This window comes from Larimichthys crocea, chromosome XVII (genome assembly GCF_000972845.2).
Source record: "Larimichthys crocea isolate SSNF chromosome XVII, L_crocea_2.0, whole genome shotgun sequence".
In the NCBI taxonomy this organism is placed as follows: domain Eukaryota; kingdom Metazoa; phylum Chordata; class Actinopteri; family Sciaenidae; genus Larimichthys; species Larimichthys crocea.
In genome coordinates this window covers 20,197,636-20,225,093 of record NC_040027.1, presented here as the reverse complement: position 1 = coordinate 20,225,093, position 27,458 = coordinate 20,197,636, and the positions used below count along the sequence as shown (strand labels likewise).

General features: G+C 40.4%; 1 protein-coding gene across 1 annotated transcript in view; it reads left to right on the top strand.

Annotated features, from left to right (window-relative positions):
* cacna1ea (calcium channel, voltage-dependent, R type, alpha 1E subunit a) overlaps positions 1–27,458 on the top strand; it is a 94,855-nt gene that overhangs the window by 41,813 nt on the left and 25,584 nt on the right. The window contains exons 7-17 of the mRNA XM_027290347.1: positions 14,930–15,033; positions 15,440–15,598; positions 16,701–16,891; positions 20,976–21,079; positions 21,802–21,917; positions 22,181–22,234; positions 23,613–23,654; positions 24,957–25,052; positions 25,282–25,491; positions 25,593–25,705; positions 25,895–26,007. Of these exons, the coding sequence (XP_027146148.1) occupies positions 14,930–15,033; positions 15,440–15,598; positions 16,701–16,891; positions 20,976–21,079; positions 21,802–21,917; positions 22,181–22,234; positions 23,613–23,654; positions 24,957–25,052; positions 25,282–25,491; positions 25,593–25,705; positions 25,895–26,007 (1,302 nt within the window). The remainder of the gene's footprint in view (positions 1–14,929; positions 15,034–15,439; positions 15,599–16,700; positions 16,892–20,975; positions 21,080–21,801; positions 21,918–22,180; positions 22,235–23,612; positions 23,655–24,956; positions 25,053–25,281; positions 25,492–25,592; positions 25,706–25,894; positions 26,008–27,458) is intronic.

The window sequence follows — 27,458 nt, the reverse complement described above, 5'->3', positions numbered from 1 at the left end:
ACTCTTTGTACTTACAGTACATCAATTACATGGCAGTTAAAGGCCCATGGGGGCTTACGTTAGTCTATTGTGCGGGGGAAAGGTGTTAGATTAAAGGCCAATTTACAGCAGGCAACTTCTCAGAGAAAGTAGGTGCCTCGCTGTCAGAGCAGAGTGAGGAAATGTTTATGATTTCAAAAGAGGAGCTTGATGAGACAGCAGATTAAACTAAACTCAACACCTCTCTCTCTCTCTTACACACACACACACACACACACACAAATTAAATATTAATCAATTCACAGCGCAGAAGTACAAAGGGCGACAGACAGGGTTCTTAGAGAATTCTACATGATTCTGGCTGTTCAATTATTGATGATCCGAGCTCTGCTTCTTAACGATACTCCACTCGCTGTTGGAGAGAGGGAGGATGCCACATTGGAGGAAAAAAGTGGTATAAAAGAGCAGAGGAGGGATTGTTGTGGAAGGGTGTAGGGAAAGGTTTGTCCAGCAAGCTTCCTGCTCTACCAGCCTCAGTTGATATGTGATAGTGGTTTAGGACAATTAACCCCACATTACGACTTGACCAAAATTAGAAGCTTAATTAAACCGCAGTGAGACAGATGCATACTAATAGATTGTTCTAATCTCACCTGTTTGATAAAAACAGACCAAAGCCTGTTAAGGCTGACAGATGCTGTAATCAGACCTGAATGTGAGCTCTGTATACACAGACAGTCAGTACTGATGTGTCGTCTTCTCTTGGCACAGAGGTCAGTGTTTGCTGAGGCTGAAGTCATTAGATTCATCCAAAATAATACAGTCTTAATTTACTGAGCCATTATTTTGCAGTAAGATGAATACACCCCAAAAATCAGAAAACATGTATTTCTTCAATGTATTTCTTCTGCCTTTATGTTCTCTGGTTGAATTTCAGCCACCAGTTGTGATTTAGGGTGGAGACGTGCTCGATCTGGATGAAATAGCTTTCCAGGTCTCATTGTATTAATATTCAGCATGATGAAGTGAGCTGCAGATAGATCCCTCTCTAAATTATCATTCTGGCCACAGCAAAGATAAATTGATGAAAATGTCCTCGCACTCTCTCCCTCCCTCTTTCTCTGAAACACACAGACCACCCACCACACACACACTCACACTACCATGGACACACTCACTCACCTATAGGCCATCACTCAAGGTTTGCAACCTTATTAGAGAGAGAATGAATATTATGAGAACTGCTGATAATATTAGATGAGTCACTGGTGCTGTCTATCAGTTAGTAATTAGTTGGCCTCTGCAGACAGGAGGGGTCACTGACTGTGTTACAAATACTCAACAGACACCTTCTTAACTCACTGCTCTCACACACAGTATGCATGCAAACCATTGACAATATAAAGAATGGACAAAGTATGCATGACGTTACCCATAGGCATCCATTGCCAATTTGAAGCTCAAAATCTGTGAAAATGAAGCCAATGCGGAAGTCCCAAAAACTGCAGTTCCTCAAACGTCCACTTGAGACTGGCTACAGAACAAGTCCCAATGTTAAAATGTCTAACTTTACAGCAGAAATAAACATGTTTACAACCTGGTACAAAAAACTGTTTTGGCCTCTATAGCTAGTTTCTTTGTTCATGACTACTGTACCAAGGGTGAATTTCTATATAACTCACCTGTTCAAAAGGCTTAAGGCTTAAAGTTATGTGTAATTACCAGCCTGGCAGCTTTGATTGACAGGTTGATGTCATTACAGATGGTTTGTTTGAGCACCCAGTAATCATTAAGCCTGCCTTTAGGTCTGCCGATGATCCATGTCTTTGCTGATTTTTAGATTAGCCTGAGGTGGAAGAGGCAGGACTGCCAACATGGCAGCGGGCACCGCCACAGATTTTGTGCTTCAGAAACCTGTTTGTTGTATGTATAGAATGTAAAGCAATTCAGCCCAATTGCAACACAGTAAATACTGTAATCTGTGAAGCTTATAATGTTAAGTTCTGTTGACATTGTGTCAGAGAAGTGTTTATTCAACTCACGTCACTGCACTGAGCTGAGGTTTACTCTGTTTTAACTGTACCATAGAGATATTTTGCCCATCGAAGCAGAACACACAACTGTTCCCTTCCACAGTGGAAACCCCTGAGTCACTCAACATTATGTGTGAACACGTGTAATTATGGAACCATTTGCTAACAGTGTCGACGCTGGAGGCCATGATTACCTCAGCAAGCTGCCTTGGTGTTTTAAGATGGCCTGTATTACATAGAGAGAGTGAGTGGGAGGGAGGTATGAAAAACCAGATGGCTCTTGCTGTTTTCCTTAAAGGCTGTTATCGTGTAGCTGAGGACTGTTGTGACTGAAATTCGAATAGCAGGCCTGCAGGTTTTCTAAGGCCATCACGCACGCTTTACCAGCCAGATACCATTGCTAAAGTTGTTAAAGCAAGTCAAAGACCAGGGGAGGTGAAACCTAGGAAAGCATGACAGAAGAGAAACAAAGTAAAGAATAGAGAAGAGATGGAGCTGGAGGAAACAAGAAGGATGCCTCTATGCGTAATCGTACGTACTAATTGGCACCTTGGCAGTCTCATCTGCTGGCAAGCCCTCCAATTAGACTGGCAACAGTTGGCAGAGGGTGACGCCCACCAAGGGATTGTGTCACCACTATGCGCCAGACACCTCGTGGGGGATATGGAGAGAGTGGAGCTGAGATCGAGTTAGCTCAGAGGTAGTTAATGAGAGTAAAGATGGAACAAAGGGCATCCATTTCCGTTACCCTCAGGATAGTTTTATGGAACACAGACATGTCTGAGAAATCTGTTGTCAAGATGGTTCAGCCTTTTCCCTCTTTACTTTGGAAATTGAAGAAATTGAAGCTTATTTTACTGTTCATATCATCTGACTGCAACAAAAGAATTGGCATTGTAGAGGAGAGGACTTTCTCCTATTTCAGAAGAATTAAAATTAAAACACAAAGCATTAAAACCAGTGAAAAGGCATTTTATTGCATATTATTTAATATAGTAAGACAAGAAATGAGAAGAGAGATAACATCTTATGGAAGTCCCCAGCTGGCTTCAAACTGGAGACATTGTGAGGACATGGTCATCATCTTAAACCAGTAATAAATGAGGATGGATTTTATATAGTACATATTTATCAATTAAGTCAAATAATCCACTCATTAAACTGCAAAAATTGATAGTACAGGCGTGTGTATCCGTGACGTCACCCACAGGTTTCTGAAGAGACGTTCTGAAGCTGTGGTTACTCTGGCTGCAGCCATCTTGGCAGCCTTTAAGCCTGAATATAATTGAATTATAATATAATAATTGAACTGAATGGGTGAGTTAAAAAAAAAAATCACCTTCAGTACAGTTGTCATGGGAGCTTATGGAGATTGACTCACATCTGTAGCCAGCCTCGAGTGGAAATTTGATGAACTGCAGTTTTTGGTACTTCCGCATTGGCTTCACTTCACAGCTGTTTGTTTAGTTCTCAAAGTAATCTCTTCAGATTACTGCTTTTCAAACAGCAATATGCAATCTTTTAATTGTGTGGAATCAGTTCATCAATTAAAGTTGTGTGTGTTTAATTTTGGTGCACACATTGTTATGTGGCTAGAATAAGATGGAGTTTATGGAGTTGTTCTAGGCCTCCAGTGTTAATTAAAAGAGAGAGGCATTGTTCTCTTTTCTATGTGAACGGATTGATGCTGCAGCCATTTGTCTTTATTCCTCACTGGGTGTCAAAACTGGGCTATTTCTACTCTATTGCCACTTCTAGCCAGGAGGGAGAGCTAAGATGAGAGTTTCACATCGATCGCACCACCCTTGATATCAGGTGGCGAGAGAAATGCAAGAATATTAATGAGTTGTGTAGCTTATACATGTTTACGTTTTGTTTTCTTTTACTCCACTCCTCATTATTTTTCCTTTTTCCTTTTCCCTTGTTTCCTTGCCTTTTATTTTTTGTCCTTTTCATTTTGTTTCATTTCCTGTCCTCATCTTTCCTCCCGCTACATAATTCTGCCAGTGTTGCTAAAGTTGAGCTGCGCCATTTGCGTCATATTATTATCTCGGCGAAGTTGTTGGGGTGTGAACATACTGTCACTGTACCTGACTCACTGAAAGCTGAAACCACAATCTGTCTGATGTGTGTGTGTGTGTGTGTGTATGTGTGTGTGTGTGTGTGTCTGTTTGTGCATTCATGTGCATGAACCAAATGTGCCACTACTGCATGTCTTTTAGCCAACAACACCTTCTGTCTGTTTGGCAGTCATACACCTGTTAGGACTGTCACACACACACACAGATACTTTCAGCCACACACAAACAGATACACAGACAGTCATGTCCTCTCCAATCTCATTTCCCATCTGTTGTCTGATCGATTGATGAGTTCAGACACAGCAGGGGTGGATATGTCCCCCTGAGCTGTTACCGTGGTGACTGAGGACCCCGCCCCAGGTCAGGCTGTCACTGGCTCCAGTCCCGCTGCTTCTCTGGTCAATGTCTCTACAATTAGACAAGACGATGATAGATTTCCTCATAGACCGATGGAGGAATATTGCTTATAAACCTGCTTTTGGTGCATGTGACAGACAAGAAAAACACTTTTCTTTCACTTTTCAACAAGCTTTTGTTTCACAAATCAAACCGAATGAAACATCAAAATATATGAGATTAAGATGCAGGGAGAGAGAGAGAGAGCATGTAGCGAGTGACATCCTCAGAGTGAAAGTGGCGTTTTAGCTGTGATCCTGAATTAAGTCAGTGAATAATGATGATGGTGTTGAGGAAATTGACAGTCTAACTAGCTCACCGTATGCCCTCCCTCTTTCTTTCCTTCTTTCCTTCCTTTTTCTCCATCTTTCTAAAGAGGCTGAGTGGGCCATGAAACAAAGACTATGTCATTATGCAGCCTAGTCTATCAGAGAGGATGAGGTGCTACGCTAAGATTAAAGCGATCCTGATATTATCTGGAGTTCACAACAAATTAAAGTCAGTTTAGGTACGAGTGAAAGTTGGTAAAACTGAAAGAAGTTTGAGATGAAAGTCACTCAAACATTTGTAAGTCATGAACTGGCAAATTGAATCAGACAACTATTTTATGAGAAATGAATTCATACATTCAGTCTACCAATGTGACATTTGTTCCTGCACAGGCTTGGGTAAAAGATTTAAATAACACGAGGAACACAATATTCCCACAACATAAATTACTGTTGAATCTCGTCAGACATTGTTTAGAATGTAATTAATCTACATACTGAGTTGTAAAGACCTTATTCACTCCACACTGAGACAGGGTGACATACACAATATGTGTCATTTTAATTTCTAGACTCAAACAGTGTATGCAAAGAGAGGCAAGTCTTGCAAGGACAAAAATTTTGTCCCAGGATAAAAATTAAAGTCTCTCAAACATCAAAGTTTTAAAGCAGCAGTGCAACATTTTGAGAAATATGACAGCAGTTGCCAAGCAACAAGAGGAGACATCATGAAGTTACTGGCCTCCAGTCAAGAAATAGTCCGGCACCTAACCCCTCTGTAAAATGTTTTTACAATGAGATATAACATCTCAGTTAGTGAACTTTAGAGGTGTTATGTCTGGACAGAACCATGCTAACTGTTTCCCTCTGTTTCAGTCTTCTCATCCAACTCACAGCAAAAAAAATCATTAAGTGTATTTCCCAAGATATCAGTGCTCGGGTGGGTCAGAGATAAAGAGATGTAGATGGGAAGCGACACTGGAATTATCACCAGAACTGGAGCCAGGCGAGTGGACAACATAACTGGGGTTCAGGGAAGAGAGGAACTGACTGAGTAAGAGGCTGCCAGACGAGAGTAAATCTGGGACTTGCTGGAAGACAGACGCCGAGCTGGGCTTCTTGCTGTTGGACTAGAAATATTAGCTGGCTGCTATGGTCTTATTGCACTTGCTTAATGTTTGGCTGTCAAGTAATATGTTCAACAATAAACAAATACACATATACAGCTGTCCATATTTTTGGACTGTGATATTGCATTCTGAAACTGGGGGTGAAAAATCACTACAAATACCAAATCACAGTAAAAACACAGTGGGACGCAAGCAGCATTTATCAGTTAACAGTTAGTTTTTTCGTTTTAACCAGCATCAGATGTCTTCTAACAGTGTTGCTGGCAAGAGAAACGTGTGTGCTCTGTTACAGCCACAGTTTCTCTGCAAATGTTGAGTTGTTTTTTGTACACAATCCACATGGGAGTTAGAAACAGAATTAATTTGGAGAAATTGTTTTTGGACTTTTCTAATACCAGCTAACATCCGTTTGTCCTCTCCTGGATGTTGAAAATTGTATTGGAGTGAATGCTTCTGACAAGCAGCTAGACTAAATGGATGAGTGTCCAGAGGGCAGGGATGTTGAGTGCACCAAAGAGACTGTAGGTAGTTTGAAATATTCCTGGTGTTCAGTGTCTTAAGGCCCAGTGTGCAGAGTTATTAGTGGCATAAAAAAAATTAAAGGCAGAAAATAATATATATCATGAATTTTGTATTTGGACTAGCAGAGCCAGCAAGATCTCTCTTACACTCTTTATTGAGAAAAATCCATGCAGAAACTACTGTCTGGCTGACACACATTCAGTATGTGAGAGATTTCAGAGGCCCTAACCTATAGAAACTCCCCTTTACGATCTGTATGAGTCTGGCTGGGGTAGAAGTTATATACATACATTAAAGGATCTTCCCATCAATCAACCAAAGACTGGAGTCAGCAAAGTTACGTCATCATACTTCAGTCTCTATTATTCGCACTAGGTGTCAATAAATATAATAATATAGTAAGTGACTGATGTTAAATAAAGCCTAGTGTTGTCTAAGGAAACCATGTTTTGTCCATGGTCACTACAGAGTTGCTGTTGAAGCAGCTTCTTGAACTGTGTGGCTGTCAGAGTTGTATTGTTGCCAACAAGCATTGTGCTGCATTTGACTTTCATTGTCTGCAAGAGACAGAACAGCTCCAAACCACTTTTTATTTCAAAGTGATACATGCAGTTAAAGGTCCCAGTGCTGTTATTCTCCATATCAGCCCCCATGAAACGTCTCTTGTCCAGTCAGTTTACTTGGTCGGCTGTTATATAAACAACAATAAAACACTGACAGGAGGTCTGTCAAACTGAGGTTTTGTTACATAAGGGCTAATAAATAAATGATGTTGATATCACTAGTACACAAACATTTTGAATCCTCTGTAACTTCTTCCTGCACTGTTTGCAGAAAGAGATGAACTTATTTTATGTTCAACTTGCTTGACTCTTTTGCAATGTGTTTTATATTTTCCAAACCTTTGACTTCAGCAGTGTCCTTGCTTTGCCTGTAATAGGGTTTATTAATGCACAGCGGGTGGTTCTGATATGCTGGAACATTGTGATTTTTATTTGGCATTGCGTGCTGTATGTGAACTTTTGTGACCTAGCAGGAGTTTGTATGCCAACAACACATCTCTGCACTGTACTAAATTAACATTTCTCACTCACTTACTCACCCTCCATCTTCTCCCTCCCCCTCTCTCTCTCTCTTCAAACAGATGGCAAATAAATAATTTACACAAATCAATTACTCATTCTGGCTAAAGAGCAAACATTAAGCTAACTGATACATAAACCAGTATGCATGTTGATGCTCAAATGATAACTGATTAACAGCGAGCCTGGCCAACGTCTCTGGCTGTTGATATAAGGAGCACTAACGTTTGATCTTGCATAACAACTTGAATGTCTTGTGTGTGAATGTAGGGGGGTTCAGTGTGTGTGTTTCAGAGAGAAAGAGAGAGAGTAAAAAGGATGAGGGGGGAGGTAAAAATGAGAGAGCACACTGTGGGAGGCAGAGAGGCTTATATTAACTAAACCATCCAGAGAAGCACTGTAGGAGTTGCTCCACACAATTCCTTATTCTGTCAAGACAATCCGCTGTACACACACCACCCACTGTACTGTGGGCCCCCAGAGCAGTTATATTAATTCATCGTCCTGCAGAATCACAGGTCTTTATAAGGTGGGAATGTATATTATTTAAAAAAAAACTCCTGACGGTTCCCTTAAGATTGCACTGCACAATAGTGTAGGTGCAAAACTTTGTGTTTTATTTCAGGAAATCTGCAGTCACAGCATTTAATGTTCACTTGAGCAGTCTGTCAAAAGATTGTACTATGGAAGGACACATACAATTGTTAGGTTATCATACTGCTGCTGATATTATCAAGTCAGAAATCAATGTGTCCCCAGGGGCTAAAATGTTCTTAAATGCTCCTAAATGCACCACCTGAGCCACTGCTGGACATTTGTGTCTAGCAGATTGTCCAGTGCAGTCTGGGTGAAGAAAATGAAGGCCATTTATAATTTTAAATATTATTGAATACAACCTCAGGCATTAAAAAAGATCAGTAACAAGACAGACAGTAAAGGAATATGCCAACTAATCGCAGTGAAAGAAAACGTTGAAATAAAAGCAATCACCGTAAAAAAAAAAAACCCTTAACAAGGTGGAAAGTTGACGCCTGAGGGCAGAAAAGTGAAAAACTGCAAAATCTATTGCTGTAATATCCACTGCCAATTTCCGGTAGTATTTTCAGAGTGCTTTAGAAATGTATTCTTTAATAATATTATGCCAAAAAGCCTCTTAAAATCAAAACAAGGGTGGCAAAAATGTCCTCTGTATTAAAGTCTGCTTCTATCTTTGGTCTAGCCTGTGATTACCATGGTTGACTTGCACCGTCTTATGATAGTTAATATCCACCTTCTTTGCATTCTTTGTCCACGCTTCACAAGGCACAGATGTTTCTGTTTTTATCCAGCTTTACTATCTCATGGTGTGTGTGTGTGTGTGTGTGTGTGTGTGTGTGTGTGTGTGTGTGTGTGTGTGTGTGTGTGTGTGTGTGTGTGTGTGTGTGTTTCTCCATAGTGCTTAGTGCTGCTAGATCTTCTCCGACTGGTGATGCAATCTACTGAAAATCCTGCCCCTTTGTACAATAATTACATAATGATATATTGTTTTTAGTTGGGTAGAAAACCTCCCAGAAGTCAACTTTCCAAGAACTAAGTACAATATCTGTATCACCAATATGTAGTATCATCAAATAGCTTCCACAGACGTCCTGGTTACTGGAAGGAAAGTGCAGGTGTAACTGATAACATTGATAATGACTGCATTTTATTTAAATAGGCCAGTTCCAGGTCCATAAAAATGTGTATGCTGGGGCACTTAAAGGCCTCCTGCTTACCCACACAGTGGGTATCTGTGTGGGTGGACCACAGGTGTGAAGAGGCTTTAATGGAAGAAAACAATCATTAATATTATCAGTAACAACAAACTGTGAACTTTTACATTTCTGTTAAGCTGGGTTCTCTGGGTTGAATAAGTGGCTTTTGAGCTGCTTTTTAAAGGCTACAGCAGAGACCGCAGAACTTGAGTCTACATGAAGAGCAATCAATAGTGTTGTATCTGTTGTGACAACCAGTAAGCCTTGTCTAGAAGATCTAAGTGACCTTCCTTTTGATGTAAGGATAAAGCATATCAGAGATGTATTTTGCCTGACTGTGCAGACCTCTATGTGTGAAAAGAAGAACCTTCAAATGAATCCTGAACATAAGGAGAAGCCAGTGTAAAGCAGATGGTTGTAGATGGTCCAGAGATGCCTTGCTGAGACCGGTGAAAATAATTTAGACAGGAAGAAAAAACGTGAATTATCATATGTAGTTTAGGTTGTGATATAATGGCCCTAAGTTTGGAAATGCTTCTGCTTCAGGTGGAAGAAGCATAGCCTCATTGAAAATAACACCAAGAGGAGGATTTATAGCTGGAGAGAACGATCCAAAGTACAACATCCAGTGCAACATTTGGAGCTACAGGATCAGATACAGGGATGAAGACCTTAGTTTTTTTTGTGTTTAACTGCAAGAGGTTGTTGGCTATATCATGTGTACGTATGTCAGTACTTTGATTCATTTACAAATCAAGTTTTCTCAAACGTTTCTTAGCTTGTGAACACCTAATGGGTAACTTCTTTTTTTATTATTATCGTGTCTGACAACATTATGGAAAGGAATATTAAACATTTTCTGTACTTTTTGATCCGGTCTTAACCTCCTTTGTTGGCATATAGTCAGAGCATCCACAGGAACACCGCCAGTTTTTCGGGTTTACCCTCCTCTGCTATCAGATTAGAAGTTATCAAGCCATATGTAACTTTAAGCCAAGCTCCAACACCTCAAACTCGTTCTGTTTCCACTGTTGACTCCTTGCGACAAGTAAATGGTAAATGGACTCTATGCCTTTCCAGTCTTCCGACCACTCAAGGCTACACTACACATCATTCACACACTGTTGGCACGGCCTTTGGGAGCAATTTGGAGTTCACTATCTTGCCCAAGAACACTTTGAGATGCAGACTGAAGGAGCTAGAGATCATGCCACCGATCTTCTGATTGGTGGAGGACCCACTCTACCTCGTGAAGTCACCTCTCCCGAGATTTCAATTGCTCCTTGAGCAAAACTTGGCTAGACAAACAGCAGATCAAATAAAGGAAACAGAGAAGGTTTCATTTCTGTGTAGGGTTAGGTTGTCACACACAGAAACAACCACCTTTAATATGTTGATGGTGCCCACAAGAATTAGACTGTAGCCCGTTTTACAGCTACAAGCTGCAGCACTCTCACTCCCAGGATCAAATTCAAAACTTAGTCCCCATTTGTCACAAAAACACGAGAAAATAAGGTTGAAAAATACAGACGTTAAAATTAACCAACACTCTCACCACAAACCTGCAATCCACAGTTCTAAGCAATTCAGGGAACTGCTTATTTTCTCTTTGAAGCTGACTCATTTTTGGTTCAATCCATTTCCTTGTCAAAAGTGTCTGAGAGGCTGTTAAAAGTGTATGTTGTGTTTCACAAGCTGGACGTAAATATTAGAGAGGAAAAAAAAAATTCTCTTTCAGGACTTTTGTATTAGACAGCATCTTCTCATACACCAAACCTCTTGAGCTGAGAGCCAGTGGTGTAAATAACACATGCTGCGCAATTAATATCATTACAATAGTCAGGTGCGCTCATGTTAGTTAGCAGCTTGACAGTGACATGGAGCATAAGTCACAACGTTATCAGTATCACGGCTTGACGGTTGTCACGACAGATTTGTCACACAGCAGAGAGCTGTCATTTCTGCAGGGTATGTCATCGTTACTCACTTATCACGGCTGACAACTCTGACCAGGGCATCAGCTCGGTTCACCACCGTGTGTTTCACACATAACGCCTGCAGACACGTGCTGGGTGGACAAATGCGTGACACCTCACTGTGGCTAAGAGACTTTATTAATAACTTCTAGATATATCGAGCACCAGTCACATGCATGTCGTCTCTGTGATCAGTTCAGGAAGTGACCACCGCTTTTCAACCGGTTCAATCTCCAAGACCTCTGTGACACAGAGATCTGTTGCTTGATTGGAAGAGACAAAAAAAAAAACAGAGACATTGGGCAAATGCGGGAAGTGCAGAGGGATATAAAATCCAGTTTATGTTGAATTTTAGTTTTGTGTCTTTATATCTAAATAAAGACGCTCTTTGGGGCGCCCCAGTGGCTTGCATGATGAGCGTGTGCGCAGCATGCACCCAGCTTCAAGTCTTTGCCGCTAGGGTTTGATTCCAGCCTGGGTCCTTTGTTGCATGTCTTCAACTCCTTCTCCCCTGAATTTCCTCTATCTCTCTCTAGTTGTTGCTATCGAATAAAGTAGAAAATGCCAAACAAAAAAACAAACATTAAAAGACACTCTTAGACACACTTAGAAATTGACTTAAGAAATTATTAGAATTATTAGATTAACACACCTCTGATGCACCAATAGAAAATGTTTAATAATAAAAAAAATCAGCAGAGGGAACAGTCTTCATCATGTTTGTCAATTTCATTGAATCCTTTAGTCAATGCTGTAATCATGACCGCTGACACTGTGAATAAAATGGTTTGTAATACCACGTGTATGTTTCCATTTAAATCATAAAATAGACCTAATCTAACACAAGCAATAAACAGATAAATGAATGAGGGCGAAGGGAAGCTACAGGGAGGAAATAAACTGTCTGCCAATTTTTCATTTGTGCCAAATCAACCATGTGTTGTGCTTCCTTTGGCAGATTTACATCTGCTAGTTTCTGTGCCCAACCTTCACCTTCCTCATCTCTGTCATATGTGCCAATGTCCAGACGGCAGTAATGGGCACCATGTCTGTCATAATGATAATTATAAAGCGCTGTAATGGGGGGCAGTGTGGATCACTGGATTTTTTTGCAGTATTTTCACAATATATATCTCATTTTTATCTTTACTGTGTCTCTGAACTAGTAATTTCTCTTATTTAATAGAGAATGTCCAGCTCCTGACAAGACTACGTGACGCTTGTTTAACCAAGGTCAATAAAAAAATCAGACAAGATGTAGAAAGTAAGCCGTTTTTCTTATATTTGAGAAGTACCTACTGAAAGACGAGAGTGGAGGAGCGGCTGGCCTCTCGTATTGTTGATTGGCAATCAGATCTGACGAAAAGGGACAGAAAAATTCAACAAGCTGGAAACTCCCACTGTAAATTAGGTTACATCTCAATCAGGGCAGACTTCATTTTGAATTGACAAATATATTTATTGACATCTACACAATAGAAATGAGAAATTTGAAAAGCCTTTGGCCATTAGATCCCATCATGACATCATCGGTGAAGCCATGATCAGTGATCATGATCATTTAAATAATTTCCTCCTGGGATTATTAAAGTATTTCTGATTCCGATTCTGATACTGCAAACACCCTGATGGAGTCTAGACAGTGGTGGTGGTGGTGGTGAAGGGATAAGAGGATGCTCAAGTTCTGGTTGTGATGAAGAGCGGACTCATGATGAGCTCAACCTGGACACTCGATATAATGAACTAGACGTAAATGGGGAGGAGGAAGGTTACAGCCATTTCACACTGAAATGTCAGCAGCAGAGAGGAGAATAGATTTAAAGTTTGACATCAAAGACATTATTGGCTGAAGGAGATTGTGGCAAATATGGTTGATGGAGACCAAAATATTTTTTTGTAACAGGCTGTAAACATGTTTATTTCTGCTGTGGAGTTGGACAAAAGAGCCAGCATCTGCACAAACATATACATCTTTTCTTTCCATCGCGGTGTCTGCAAGCCAACAAAGAACATCTAAAAGACTTTATGAGCATCCCTCCTTTCAAAAACACTACAAACAGTCATTGGTGGAAAACTGGGCCCAGGACATTCACTGAATAACAGTGGGCTAAATGAGGAAGCCATTTTTAGTCTCCCCCTCCCCAGTCTCCATAACAACTAAAGAGCAGCCACGACTGAGTAATGGTCTGAAGAAAGATTGAGAGATGGGGGAAGTGGGGGATGAAATGACAGAGGTGGCAGCAGAGGGAGTGAAAGGAGAGAAGGAGACAAGAAAAGGTAGAAGGAAATAGAGTATTGGGACTCGTGGAAAAATTGTTTGAGGTGTGAAACTCATGAGGATAATTCTATTTCTATATTTGTGTGGATGATGGTGAGCTATTTTAATCTCTCTCTCTCTTTCTTTCTCTCTCTCTCTCTCTCTCTCTCTCTCTCTCTCTCTCCCCTCTTAATTAAATCAGATGACGCTCTGCTCTGTGCCTCCTAACACTATAGATGGGACTAATTCTCACCACTGTATCACAGGAATGTAATTGGTCTGCATTGCTGTTTCTCCAGCTGTGTGCTAATCAAGTATGCTATCATCTTAGACCAAATTACAGTGCACAAAGACGGTTCTTTAACATTGTGCTGCACATAAATCATGTTTGCAGTGCAGCTGCAATCTTACTTCAGAAATTGTTCTTTTGTATGCTGTTGCCTTCAGATTGTTCTTCTCTTCAGGATCAAAAATAATTATTTCATTAAGTGTAATTATTTAGCAACCAGAAGAAATTCAGTATAAATTTTGTGTTTCAGTTTCAGGAAAATCTGGTAAATCTCTGGCTTCAATAAAATGCTGCGACATTCTCGCTTTTGCCGAAACATTTCCTCAACTCCCCGTACACCATTTTCAACACATCCTTTTGTTTTTACCTCCTTTCTCCATCCATCTATGTCTTTCATACAGTAGCCATCTAGGTGAAAGGGGAATACATGTGCGTTCAGGTCAGAGGAGGATGGGAAAACAGAGGAGGAGTCAGAGGTGTGAGCATAATTGGGAAGGAGGTCGAAAAGAAAGAGGGAGATGAGAGGAGAGAGGTTTATGGCTGAAGAGCAAGATATGAGGAGAGAGAAAAGGGAAGCAGGAGGGCAGACTAATGAGGGAGCAGAGAGGAGGAGGGATCACCAGACACTGCTTTTCTTTTTCTCATCAGTCTGAGGTCTGAAGGCCATAGGACAAAACAAAACAAAACAAAGTAAAAATGGAACTTTTGAAGGAGCCTGGCTTTGTGTAGCAGATAACAGGTCGATCCGATCGCACGGTTTGTCCGCCGCTCTTGTTTGTCCGTGAGCTTCATGTCTCTCCAGCCTCAGGGTGTCCTGCCTTCCCCTGATGGAGTCGCTTTCTTTGTTCTCCTCCTAAATAGCAGTTGTCACAGCCATCCTCCCACACACAGGAAAACAGCCAAAAGCCCCCAAAAGCATCCCTGTTGTTTTTTCTGTTTTCTCTGCCTGCCGGGGACCCTCACACTCCATATCTAAGCACTGCAGCCATCCTCCAACACTGTGTGATGGCCTTACTGTCTTTACGTGTGTGTGTGTGTGTGTGTGAGTCGCCTTTTTGACGCAGCTTATAAACCGTAAAATTGCAGCATTCACATACATCTGCAAGACGGTGACAGTTCTGATCTGTGTCTTGGGATTGTGTGGGTTTGTGTATACACATTTGTTTGTGTTTACGTCTGTAGGATCCTGGCCGCTGCAGGGACACATTTGAACATCTCAGTGGACCTGAGGACCCTGAGGGCAGTGCGAGTGCTCAGACCCCTCAAACTGGTCTCAGGCATCCCCAGTGAGTAACACGTTTACATCAGTATCTTTTTATTGCAATGTTTTATTCACCGCTGACTCCTTGTTTCTCCTTAATTAACCAGTCGGGCACAGTATTCAGCATTTTACGATGCGTTGCAACATTGCAAAAGGGTTTTCTGAGCTTAAGTGGGCATCTTCAGATTTCTTGTTGTGTCTGACCAACAATCAAAAATCCAAAGATATATGATTTTCGATCATAAAAGACAACATTCAAATATTTATCTGTGTTTTTTTTTCTTAGAATTGATCAGCCAATCAATTAATCCAGTAACTGTTTCAGCTCTGGAAAAAGCTCTGGAAAAAGCTGAAAAATGTTTCACATTTATGTCCTGTAAGAAGTTTGTTTTCACCTGAACACTACCAGTCACCGTGTGCTTTACTTCCAGGTCTGCAGATAGTCCTGAAGTCCATCATGAAGGCCATGGTTCCTCTGCTTCAGATTGGCCTGCTGCTCTTTTTTGCAATCCTGATGTTCGCCATCATCGGCCTGGAGTTTTACAGCGGCAAACTGCACCGCACCTGCGAACAACAGTCTGGAATTCTGGGTACAGAAACACTCACCGCATTTTCTCCACACACACTATGGTTCCCCTGCTAGTTTGTGAGTAATTACACTTGTTTACACTCAGTCGCTACAAAAGCTTTCTGTTTCCTGTATGCAGCACATAACCACACACATGCACAGATATTTCCATCCAGGATTTCACACAGGAAGTCAAAGAGTTGTAAATAGAAGTGTGTGATTTAGTCCACATAAGTAACTGTGAGTCCATTATCAGTGTTCCAGTTCAAACACACACATACAATACACATGCAATGATTCATAATACTCGATTTGTAGCCAATAGTGACATCCTGTGATTACTGTTATTTAGATATTTTATTCATCTTGAGCCAAGATCTAATTTGAATTTCATTGCAAAACAGGAAATTGTCTCAACACCTCTGCCACACACTGATGGCATGGATGAGACAAAAGAGGGCAATTTGTAGAAAGGGCCCAAAATGGTTTTGAATAATTCATAAATGTGCAGATAAAAGGCTTATTTTAGAACTATTTTTGACAGCAAACTATCACATAGGTCAAAGTCGGTGCTGTGCTCATTCTGTTGCTGTTCTTATTGCAAGTGCGTGGCCGGGTGTTGTGTATATAGCTCTTTAGGAAGCAGCTCTGTTGTCATAATCACAAACGCATACACACAATGGCATGCCAGGCTGCACCTGGAGACTTGATCAAATCAAACTGGCCGTGTTGTCCAGTATAATTAAAACCAACAATTCGGTGCACTACAATAGCTCATTGTACATTCACAGCTGTCATTAACCTCCAAGCTGTTCCCATCACACTGAAGCTGAATGGACAGTTAGATAACACAGACAGACTGAAGTGAGTATTTTCTGTCACTGAATGGTCACGTTACTGTTCAGGCACTCTGCAATGGGCCATTTTTGCTCACTGGGTACAAGGACTGATTTAAACCTAAAGATCAGTAGACATGAAAATTATACATTTAAAATCTGTAATAGATTCAACAAGTTGTTAAATGTATGAAGGTTTAACATTTCTTTGATGACATACAGTATTAACTTGATGCCAGGGAATATTGCAGTTCATTAACATTTTTATCTATGCACCTTTCTTCTCAGAAAACGAGGCAGTGGACTCTTCCGAATTGGAGTTTCCGTGTGGTGTGCGTCAGTGTCCGGCCAAATACAACTGCAGCGATACTTGGATTGGCCCTAATGACGGCATCACTCAGTTTGACAACATCCTGTTTGCTGTTCTCACTGTCTTCCAGTGCATCACCATGGAGGGATGGACCACTGTACTCTACAATGTAAGACAACTCACACACGCACATGTGCCACTAATAATATTTTTCTGGACTGCTGCAAATTATCAAGGTGAAGCAATGTTTTGTCACAGTTTAGTATTGCTTGCTACTGGTTTATTTGAACACTTCTCTCCAAATCCACAGTAAAAACTTGCAGTATTGATGAAAACAACGCGTAACAAACAATAACATTCACAGTATGTGGTATAACCATTAACATTATAAAGAATAGACAGTGTATCCATGACGACAACCACAGGTTTCTGAAGAGCTATTTTGAAGCTCAAAATCTGTGGCACCTAGTAGTCCTGTCTTTACTGCCTCCCGGCTAAAAATCAGCAAAGGTATGAATCATTGGTGGACCTGAGGCGACTTACTGACACCTGGGAGCTCAAATGACACACCTGTCATTCAAAAGGGCCATGCTGGTAATAATGTAAAACTTTAAGCTTTAATATAATTTGAACGGGTGAGTTCAGACTCAGTTTTCATGAACGAGTAAATCAGCTATAGAGACCAAAACTGTTTTTTGTACGAGGCTGTAAACATGTTTATTTCTGCTGTGAAGTTGGACATTTTAACATGGGGGCTTATGAAGACTGACATGTTCTGCAGCCAGCCTCAAGTGGCCGTTTGAGGAACTGCAGTTTTTGCTACTTCCACATTGGCTTCACTTTACAGCCATGGAGGTAAAATAAAGACAAACAAACAAACAAAAAGAAACCTTCCCTATAATGAATCTAATTAAAGGTCACTTTAACCAGCATGGAAGAGGGTTACTGATGGTGTTGTGTTGAAACTGCAGAATGCTGTGTTGGTTCCTGTTTTTATTCCTCCTGGATGAAATGTATAACCTGCTGCACCTTGCTGCAAGACCTAAATAGAGATTAGACTCCACACTCCAACTCCCTAGATAAGAATCACTCTTTGAATCACTTGAAATGTAATCTACGTGATCTAATAGTGTTTTTATTATCCCATGTTAATGTGACATATTGGATCATTTGCATATACTGTGACCAAGGATGCATATTTTTGTCATGCTGCTTGACTGACATCATTAAGTTCACCTGATCCACATCACAGAGTAATGATTGTTCAAAGATTCATTCAGAATAACAGTGTACCCAGTCAGAAATGCTTTCTAAGATTGACTAGGGGGATAGATTGATGCTGAACGACTCTTGGAGCCTTAAAGAGGCCTTTCTTACTCCACAATCTATTATTTTAAGGGAAAAGTTTTGATGTTTATATTACCCTAAAGTTCTGAAAATAAAAATAAAACACCAAAATACTGTATCATGCTCCATCTCATACACACAAATAATGAGTGTCGAAACCAGAAACAGTGTCATTTTCTGCTGTGGAGTAACTGTCAGAGAGGGATGAGATGCTGCGCAGTGTTTCATGAGTGTCTATGTTAGAGTGGAAGGAGCAGGCAGACTCACACAGACACACACACACACACAGACAGAAAGGCAAGCAGTGGCAGGCAGTAGCACCATTTGTTAATTTGATATATCTGTTGCCTCCATGACCATGCAACAAATCAAGTCCAATCATATTCTCACTCCAGTTGCATCTGAATTATGAGATCATGATCAGATACAGGATGCATGGATAGGTTATTCAGTCTAAAAATTCATTTTTATATAGATCAGATTGGACCATTTTGTAGACTTTTGTGCATTTTTATTTTATTGTAGTTATGTTTTTAGCTAAATAAATAAATCAATTGCAGAAAACTATGAAAACAACATTTTGGTCCTTCAGTTGCTTCAGATTTGAAGGATATATTCCCAAAAGCTTTTGTAGACCAGTGTTTTTGAGTGTTTCAAGGCCAAACACATCCTTCCAAGTCCAAGGTGTTCTACACATTTAATAAAGAGAAAGATTTAATAGAATAAAGAAAACATCCCAACTCTTCTTCAAGGTCAAAAACAGAAACCGAATTTATCAAAAAAACTCCTGAGCATGATTTTCACTACATACAAAACAAGGTTTTATAAGGGGTTTTAATCAACATGGTTGAAGATTTTTCTGGTTTGCAGTCTAAAAAAATGTCCATTACTTGAGAGTTCATTTTAATCAGTCGAAAAGAAAAAAGACAAACAGGTGTGTAGGCCATTATGCTTCTTGTAAGTACTACTTCTAAAATATAAACATTCTTATTGTGGTCAAAAATCAAAATTATCAGTCACTAAAAAATGTCTATAATGTAGCGTATTGACTTAATTTTTTGTTGTAGTTTATGTCAGTAAAGCAACAATCACAAGCATGCACTCACTCACACAAACTGCTGTTCCAGGGTATAATTGTGGTCAGCTGCTGGCTCTTTCAGTTTTTATTGAGATGGATGAAGGCGGATGATTTGCCCGAGTGATTGTATTACAGTATGTTGTCTAAAGTGATGCTGAATGAGCTTTGCTGATGAACAATGAGGGAGGGAAGAAAGAGAGGGACAGTTTAATAAACATTCAACACACAGGTAATGATGTCACGATACCAGAATTTTAAACTTTGATCCAATACTAGTATTCAAAAATGATACTAGATACCTCTTTGATCAGGGCCAGGCCTGGGCTTCTGGTGGCCCTGAACAAGATTTTGTCTGTGGCCACCATAACGTTCCCAGTGCAGCTAACAAATACACTACACACAACACACACTGAATGAGCACACACAGGCACACAATAGAGGTGGACAAATGAATTAACATCAAATCTACCGATACAAACGGTAACATTATCTGAAAAGTAAATGATGCAGAACAAATTGTTCAAAGACCTGTGAATCCTGGTTGTTATTAAACTAGAATGTCAGCCTAGAAATAGAAGAGCGAGAAAATACTTCTTGCTTTTAGCTGAACTATTCTGTTTGGATTAGTCATTTTTCTCATTTACTATGTCAAAGGTGCTTTCAAAGTTGTGACTCACAGTCTCCTGTTCCACCGTGCAGCGGTGAGTTTTTCAGATTTTCAGGAGGAAAGTGAGAAATATTAATCTTTAGGGTAATGGACGCGTGGTGTAAGAGTTGTGTGGGTCTGACGTCATTGAGTGAGAGATGGCAGCCTTAACACTGTGCAAAGTGTGAAGAGCGAGTGAATGTCACAGTGAATGTGTGGCCCCCTGTAGCAGTTCTTTACAACCGCATGGACTGTTTATGCCAACGGCCTGCCCTGCTTTCGATTTCACAGGACCAGTTGGTTCCCAAATAATGACAACGGCATTACATTACCATATTTCTAGTAGATTATTTCATGTCACCTTTCAAATTCTCCAACTTATGTCAGTGTTCTTCACAAACTACTTTTACCTGCTCATCTTCCTTCTCTATTTGCCACATTCACACACCCAGACACACGCTGCCACTTTCAGTTTTTCTCTCACTGTGTCAAACAGGAACAGCAAAGTTTTTTAAGTCACGCAAAAAAAAAAAAAAACTTGCATTCTGGATTTTTTTCAACTGCTTGTTATCGAATCCAACATGGTATCCAATGTCATCAGCACCAACTGGGTGTGTTCACTGTCTTCAATGTTATACCAGATAACATTTCTGTCTCTGTGTCTGCAGCAGAGCTGTGTGATTGTCAGTCCACCACACGGGAGGAGGAGAGTAAAATGGAGATTTTTCACCAGTTAATTGCAGTTAATCTCTTCTTTTTAATAACTTCTATACTTAAGATACTATCGAATGTGTAAAAAACAGAAAACACATGTAAACACATGGTATTAAAGTATCAATACTTTTGACAACCCTTCACAGAGGTGCACATTCATTGTGCTGTTTGAGGCTCATTTTCTAACTTTCTCAGGTCCAGGTGCTGTAAAGTAAAGGAGAAAACACAATATTCTGTTTCTATATTGGCTTCATACAGAATACCTCCACTCTCCTCCACACTCACAGCAGATCAATACACCTGATGTCTCTGTTCAATGCTGCCCCTGGACTCTTGGAGTCTGGAACCTTCAGCAGCCACCCAAACACCTACATTTGTGTATTTCTGTCTTGTATCCCAGTGGCAGCATGAGTCTCCCCCAGCCTTGACTTGATTTTACTGATGTTAGATTTTATTTTGATGTCTCAGACCGACGATGCCTTGGGCCCCAACTGGAACTGGCTTTACTTCATCCCCCTCATCATCATCGGCTCTTTCTTTGTCCTGAATCTGGTGCTGGGAGTCCTCTCTGGGTAAGTTCAGTCATTTTAAGGACAGACTCTACAGGTGAATCAGGTAAAAAAATGTGATATCACCATAAAATTTCCCAAGCTGGTTACTTACTTTAAGATGTATATATATTTTAAATTGTATGTTTAACTATACAATATGGTTTTACACTTTGTATATCTCTTTTATCATTATACAGTAAATCAAAATATAACAGCCAGAAAACCATACAAAAACACCTCTGTAAAAGTGTATACATAAGAATAAAACCGGAAAGTTTGGTGTGTGTGTAAGTGCTACTGAAGTGGAGATTAATCAGCTTCAGCCATACAAGTCAGCTGGTTTTGTTGTCCTGTTGATTTAGGATCTGGCAGGTTCTGCTGGAGGACAGAAGACACAGTGCAACTTGCTTTTTTAGTGGCTGGCAAACTTGTTACTGTCAAACAGAACTGTGCTGTTTCAGTACACGGTGTCAAAGTCTATACAAGTTAATTAGTTTTACAGAAAGGTTAATGAGGGATCTATTGTCATTATCTCCACACTGAGAGAGAAAAGACCCCCTTTGCAGTGCTGTCTCTGCTCTCCTCTTGTGGTTGAATGAACAGTGAGAAAAGCTTAGTTCAAGACAGCACTCGATTTTTCCCCGGTGATTGTCTCCTAGAAGAATTAAATATGTGTGTGACTAAAATCCCCTGTACGTTCAAAGAGAAAATACATTATTCTGTGGTTTGGTTTGGTTCTGCAGGGAATTTGCCAAAGAGAGAGAGAGGGTGGAAAACCGCAGGGCCTTCATGAAACTGAGACGCCAACAGCAGATTGAGAGAGAACTCAACGGTTACCGGGCCTGGATCGACAGAGCAGGTGGCTTTAGTCTCAGACTCAGTCTCAGTCAGGGAGACCAAGGATTTGGCTCTTGATGACAAAAGGAAAATCGATATTTCACTTCAAGCTTTGAGACTAATCCTGTCGATTGTGGAACGACTGGACTATCTGATGTTTTCTTTCAGCCGTTTGTTCCACCACAATTGAGATATAAATATAGTTAGAAAAGATGCCGGTATATCTCTTTCCATCTAAGCCATCATCTGCTGCTCATTTCTGATTCTGTGGTTTTGGCTTTCCAGAGGAAGTGATGCTTGCTGAGGAGAATAAAAATGCAGGACCTTCTGCCCTTGATGGTAAGTCAGCAGAGATTTTAGTTTTTCCTGGTATCATTGTGCACATTGTCTTTCTTCTATCCTCACATTGCTTAACATTCTGTTTCTGTTCGACTGAATCAGTTTAATGCTGGCATGAATACTTGATGCAAATGTGCTTTAAAGATGCTATTCAAGCAAATGCTATTAAGGTCTTTATAAATATATATTATGTATTTGTCTGTGACTTTAGGTTGACACACTCATTTTAAAATGCAGATATTGGAATAAAACTTATTTTCAGTGAAGTTAAACTCCATTTCAATCTGAATTTTTATCCACGTTAACATGAAGGCAAACGTCAGTCAGTCAAACCACCACTTCAGGTCCAGACTGAAATATCTGAACAACTATTGGATGGATTGCCATGAAATTTTGTTCAACATTCATGGTTCCCAGAGGATTATTCCTAGAGATTTTGCTCTCTAGCGCCACAATCAGGACAAATTTTACACTTAAGCAGTAAAATATCTCAATTTCAACAAGATGGATTGGCATAAACCTTTTACAGATGTACCAGATGTATTCTTAGACAGTTAATCCTAATGACTTTAGTGATCTAGTTTTCCACTTTCACAACCGTGAGGTTCACATTCGTGGTTTTGAGCGTTTGGTTTTCAATACCTGGACGGTACTAACCACCACCATAAGGTCAAAAATGTTCATTTGTCCATTGAATTTCTGACCAAACTAAACTAGCTCTACTTTCTGTTTAGTGCTCATTAGCAAATGTTAGCATGCAAACATGCTAAACTGAGATGGTGAATATGGTAAACATATTTTTTCCCGGGGGTCCTATGTTCCTCAGTTCAGTTCTGTTAACACACAATAACTCTCATATCCCTAATCCTGACCCTGGGAACATAGGAATGAGTAAGTGTTAGTATGCTTATGTTATGATCAGGACAAAATTTTACTTTGGTTTATCAACAAATACTGGCTGTACTGAGCTGATTAGTGCTAGTTAAAGAATGCCAACATGCTAAACAAAGATGGTGAACACGTTAAACATTCTCCATGTCTTCAGCCTCGCAGAGTCTTTAGTATGGCTTGTTGAAATTTCACCCCTGAAAGTCGACTATAATTACGAAAAGAACCATTACGCTGCAGTATGTCAGTTCAGGACATGTTGCGCTGCACAGATTTTGTTGCTGCTGTGGTGCACTTGCACAGATCACTTATTACATTGCTCACTACAACTCTCAGTGCCACATAGAGAGAATCAACATAAATGGTGTTAAACCTGCCACTGGAGACGGTGCCTCACAGACAGCTAAGAGCCTGCTCTGACCCTCTCAACTCTGACCTTTCCTCCTCGCTAAACCAGCAGGGCTTTTATTAAATGTTGATTGATTGGCAGCTCTCAGGAGGCTCCCAGAGTGGAGTACAGGTGGTGCCTATGGTGAGAACCGTCCTCTGTTTCTGCTCTCTCCCTCACCAACTTCACCACCCCATTTGCCGCACATTGCCACTCAATTGCGAACACACACACACACAAGCACCTTAACATAGAAACCAGAAAGCAAAGCCTTTTTTTGTCTGGTTTGTTTCTGTCTCTTTAAAGTGCAAAGACGCTCTGACGAGGTGAAAATAAATTGAAGGATGCACATCTGTAGTAAAAACAGATAGTGGCTCCAGCTGTTGTGATGGAAATAAATGCAGAAGCTGTGATAGCTTTGATTAAAAAGAAAAAGGTGGCGCACTGCGGTTGCCTCAGCAACCACTGGTCTGAAAAGGCAGCAGCATGTGCTTGTATATCTGTGTGTGTGTGTGTGTGTGTGTGTGTGTGTGTGTGTGTGTTGACTCAGTGTTCCTGCCTTTAGCAAACACTCCTGTGTGTGTGTGTGTGTGTGTGTGTGTGTGTGTGTGTGTGTGAAGTGGTAGCAATATTTTAGTGTTTCTGTGTGTGTTAGATCAGTAGCTTATTAAAACAAAAGTCGGCAAGCAAATATTGACCACAAGTAGATTCAGAAATCACAAAGGTAGCAGGAAGGTGTGAGAGGGGGTAGGATAGGATGAAAGGTATCATCATAAACACACCGTTCAGCTAAAAAGGTCAAAACATACTCATCACGTTCTCTTCAGCATGTGTGCACCGCACGGCGTGTCCCCTGATAATGTATGGTAGCACTTGAACGCAGCTCAAACAAGAGAAAATGCATGGGCCGTCAAGTCGCCTCGGAGCATGGTTTGCCATGACGGAGATCATAAATAGCGGCAGAGGGCTTGCGTTGAGTTGTTTGGATCATTACACTAACATTAAATGATCATTTTTTATCTCATTCAACTGTAACGTTAATGAGCTCAACTTTCCCTCTCAGCTAAAACGCCACAGACATTAGCTCGTTGCGCAGATGATCTTTACAGCGATTTCTTCTTCTCATTTGCGTCATCATCTTTTCATTGCATTATACGTTTTTGCACTTGCATACTGCCTGAGTCATACATGTGACTGTCTTTAAGATGTACGGGTTTTTATGCACAAGGCAGTTTTTTGGGCCGTGTTAACATACAACCTGCAGAAAGTCTGATCTGATGCAGCTGAATGATCAAAACAAAACGTGTGTTTTGTGCCCAAAAGTCAGCTTTGTGTCAATATCCTTTTAATATCCTATACATTCCCTCTAATTTCACAGAGTGTGATTATTCACTTCGAACAGCTTGTTCTGGGAATTCTTATGTTCTTATGTTGCTCTGTCTGCAGTGTTGAAGAGAGCCACCACCATCAAGAGGAGAGGGATGGATGTGGTGCATCGAGGGCAATCAGGAGAAGAACAATATGGTGATATCTCCTCTGTGGGTGAGTGGGAGTCAGGAGAGGCTCATAAATATGGGCACATAAAAGTGTAAGGCATATTGCAGGAGGACACACTGTGCTCTGCTGCAGTTTTTAGAAATGCATGTTGATACTACTGTAAACATCACGCTGTTGAGAGTTCAAGATTCAGAGTGGAAACTGTTCAAACACTGTTACTGTAGGTAGACAGAAACTGTTTTCTTTCTACCTTTCCCTCTCCTGTCCTTCGAAGGCATCCCCATGGCAAGAGCGAGTATCAGGAGTGCCAAGCGAGGTCCAAGGGCGTATTTTCGCCGTAAGGAGCGCCTCCTGCGTATCTCTATCCGCCGCGTGGTGAAAACACACACTTTCTATTGGACAGTGCTGGGTCTGGTAGCTCTCAACACGCTGTGTGTGGCCATTGTTCACCACAAACAGCCTCTGTGGCTGTCCAACTTCCTCTGTGAGTCATTGCAGTAACATCTTCAGTTCATGTTCTCCCTAAATTTGTTGCTTTATAATATACTTGCTTTTAAAAATGTAAATATGTTTTCGTTGTTTCAGACTATGCAGAGTTCCTGTTTCTCGTTCTGTTCCTGACTGAGATGTTTCTGAAGATGTACAGCTTGGGACCGCGTCTCTACTTCCACTCCTCCTTCAACTGCTTTGACTGCAGTGTCAGTACTCTGTGTCTATCTCTACATTTATGTTTATTTCTCCCAAAATCAAACTACTTGTGCTCTTGAAATATGTAGCATCTTACACCCTTCTCTCTGTCACTCTGTCCTAGATGTGAGTGCACATTTATTTACTCCTCTGTGATTTTTATAAAAGACACAATTCCTTATAAATATGTGTCTCTGTAGGTAATCGTTGGCAGCATCTTTGAAGTGCTGTGGGGTTTCTTCAGGCCTGGCACTTCATTTGGCATCAGTGTCCTGCGTGCTCTCCGTCTGCTGAGAATCTTCAAGATCACCAAGTTAGTCCTACAGCCCTCCTCACTCATATTCATATTATTCATGAGAATCATTTCTGACTTAAAGCTTGCAGTGTTTGTCATGTCTGCGTGCTATGCAGTTTAATTGTTTTTTAGTTTTTAAATATAAACTTTTTTCTGCATCAAACAATACATTCTACAATAACAATAAAACAAATAAAATATACTGAAAGGAACGTGAATATTTAGATAAAGGCGGCTGTGGATAATAATTGCTGGTTTAAATCCTGTTCTGAAGCATCCTTGAGAAAGATACTAAACTGAGTGTGTATGTATTGATATATTATGTATTCATATTATTATGGGCACATTGGTAGGAAGCACTCCTGATCAGCAGCTGACACCTTGCATGGCAGCTTCTGCCATAAGTGTATGCGTGTGTGAGAATGGATGAATGTGACAAGTGTTGTAGAACAATTTCAGTAGTCGGCAGACCAAAAAAATAACAGGCAGGAAGTCAACTTGACAAATATAAAATATAAAATAACCTACATATTCCCCCCTGTCAGGGTTCTTAAACCATGAAATACACATTTAAGTCATACCATACACTTCCTCTTAATGTAGTCCATTTATCTTAATTCACACACACACCTGATGTTGACATTACAGGTAAAAATTCACCTGTGACCCTCCTAGGAGTGATCGCTATCTCTAGCCTGTTGGTCTAAACCAAACATCATCAAATAATTAGCATTGAGCATAGATTAAAAGTTGCACATATGTTGTAGATTAAATGTTAAACCATTAAGCAGTATAGTTTTCACTACACACAGAATAAATGCATGATGCATCAGATCTTGTATTCTTTTGGTAGGATTATACTTTTGCCTGTAAGCTGTTGCAAAATCCTTGTTCAGCTCTTGCATTGTATTTGTGATTAATGACTTAAAACAAATGCAATGGATACAGATAATTACTTGAGATATGTGAATACATGAGACGCAAATATCAACTTTGAATCGTCTCTTTGTGACGCCAAAATTCTGTAGTTGCTGCAGCAGCTTCTCGTCTTAGACCTGCAGGTACAAGAGGCCCCCCTAACTCCCTCTCTCTCTCTCTCTCTCTCTCTCTCTCTCTCTCTCTCTCTCTCTCCTCCTTGTGTGGTTTGGCATGCTTTGGACACATTCCGACACTAACTACTTTCTCAATAAGAACATTCATATCTCAGTTGCACAACATCCTTTCACAGTCTCTCTGCATCGTTTAGCTGGAAGATGACCATATAAAGTCAAAGGACAATGTCCACGAAAGTTCTCATTGTTTCCTGGGAACAGATCTACTTCAAGCCATAACAAACAGGCAGGCATGTCATAAACACTTGACTAATCTAAAATATAAAATAACCCTTTAATTCCTGGACTATTTTGCCACTACAGTAGTCCTGTCTCATCCATGTTTCAGCTAATCTGAAAATCAGTAAAGTTGTGGAT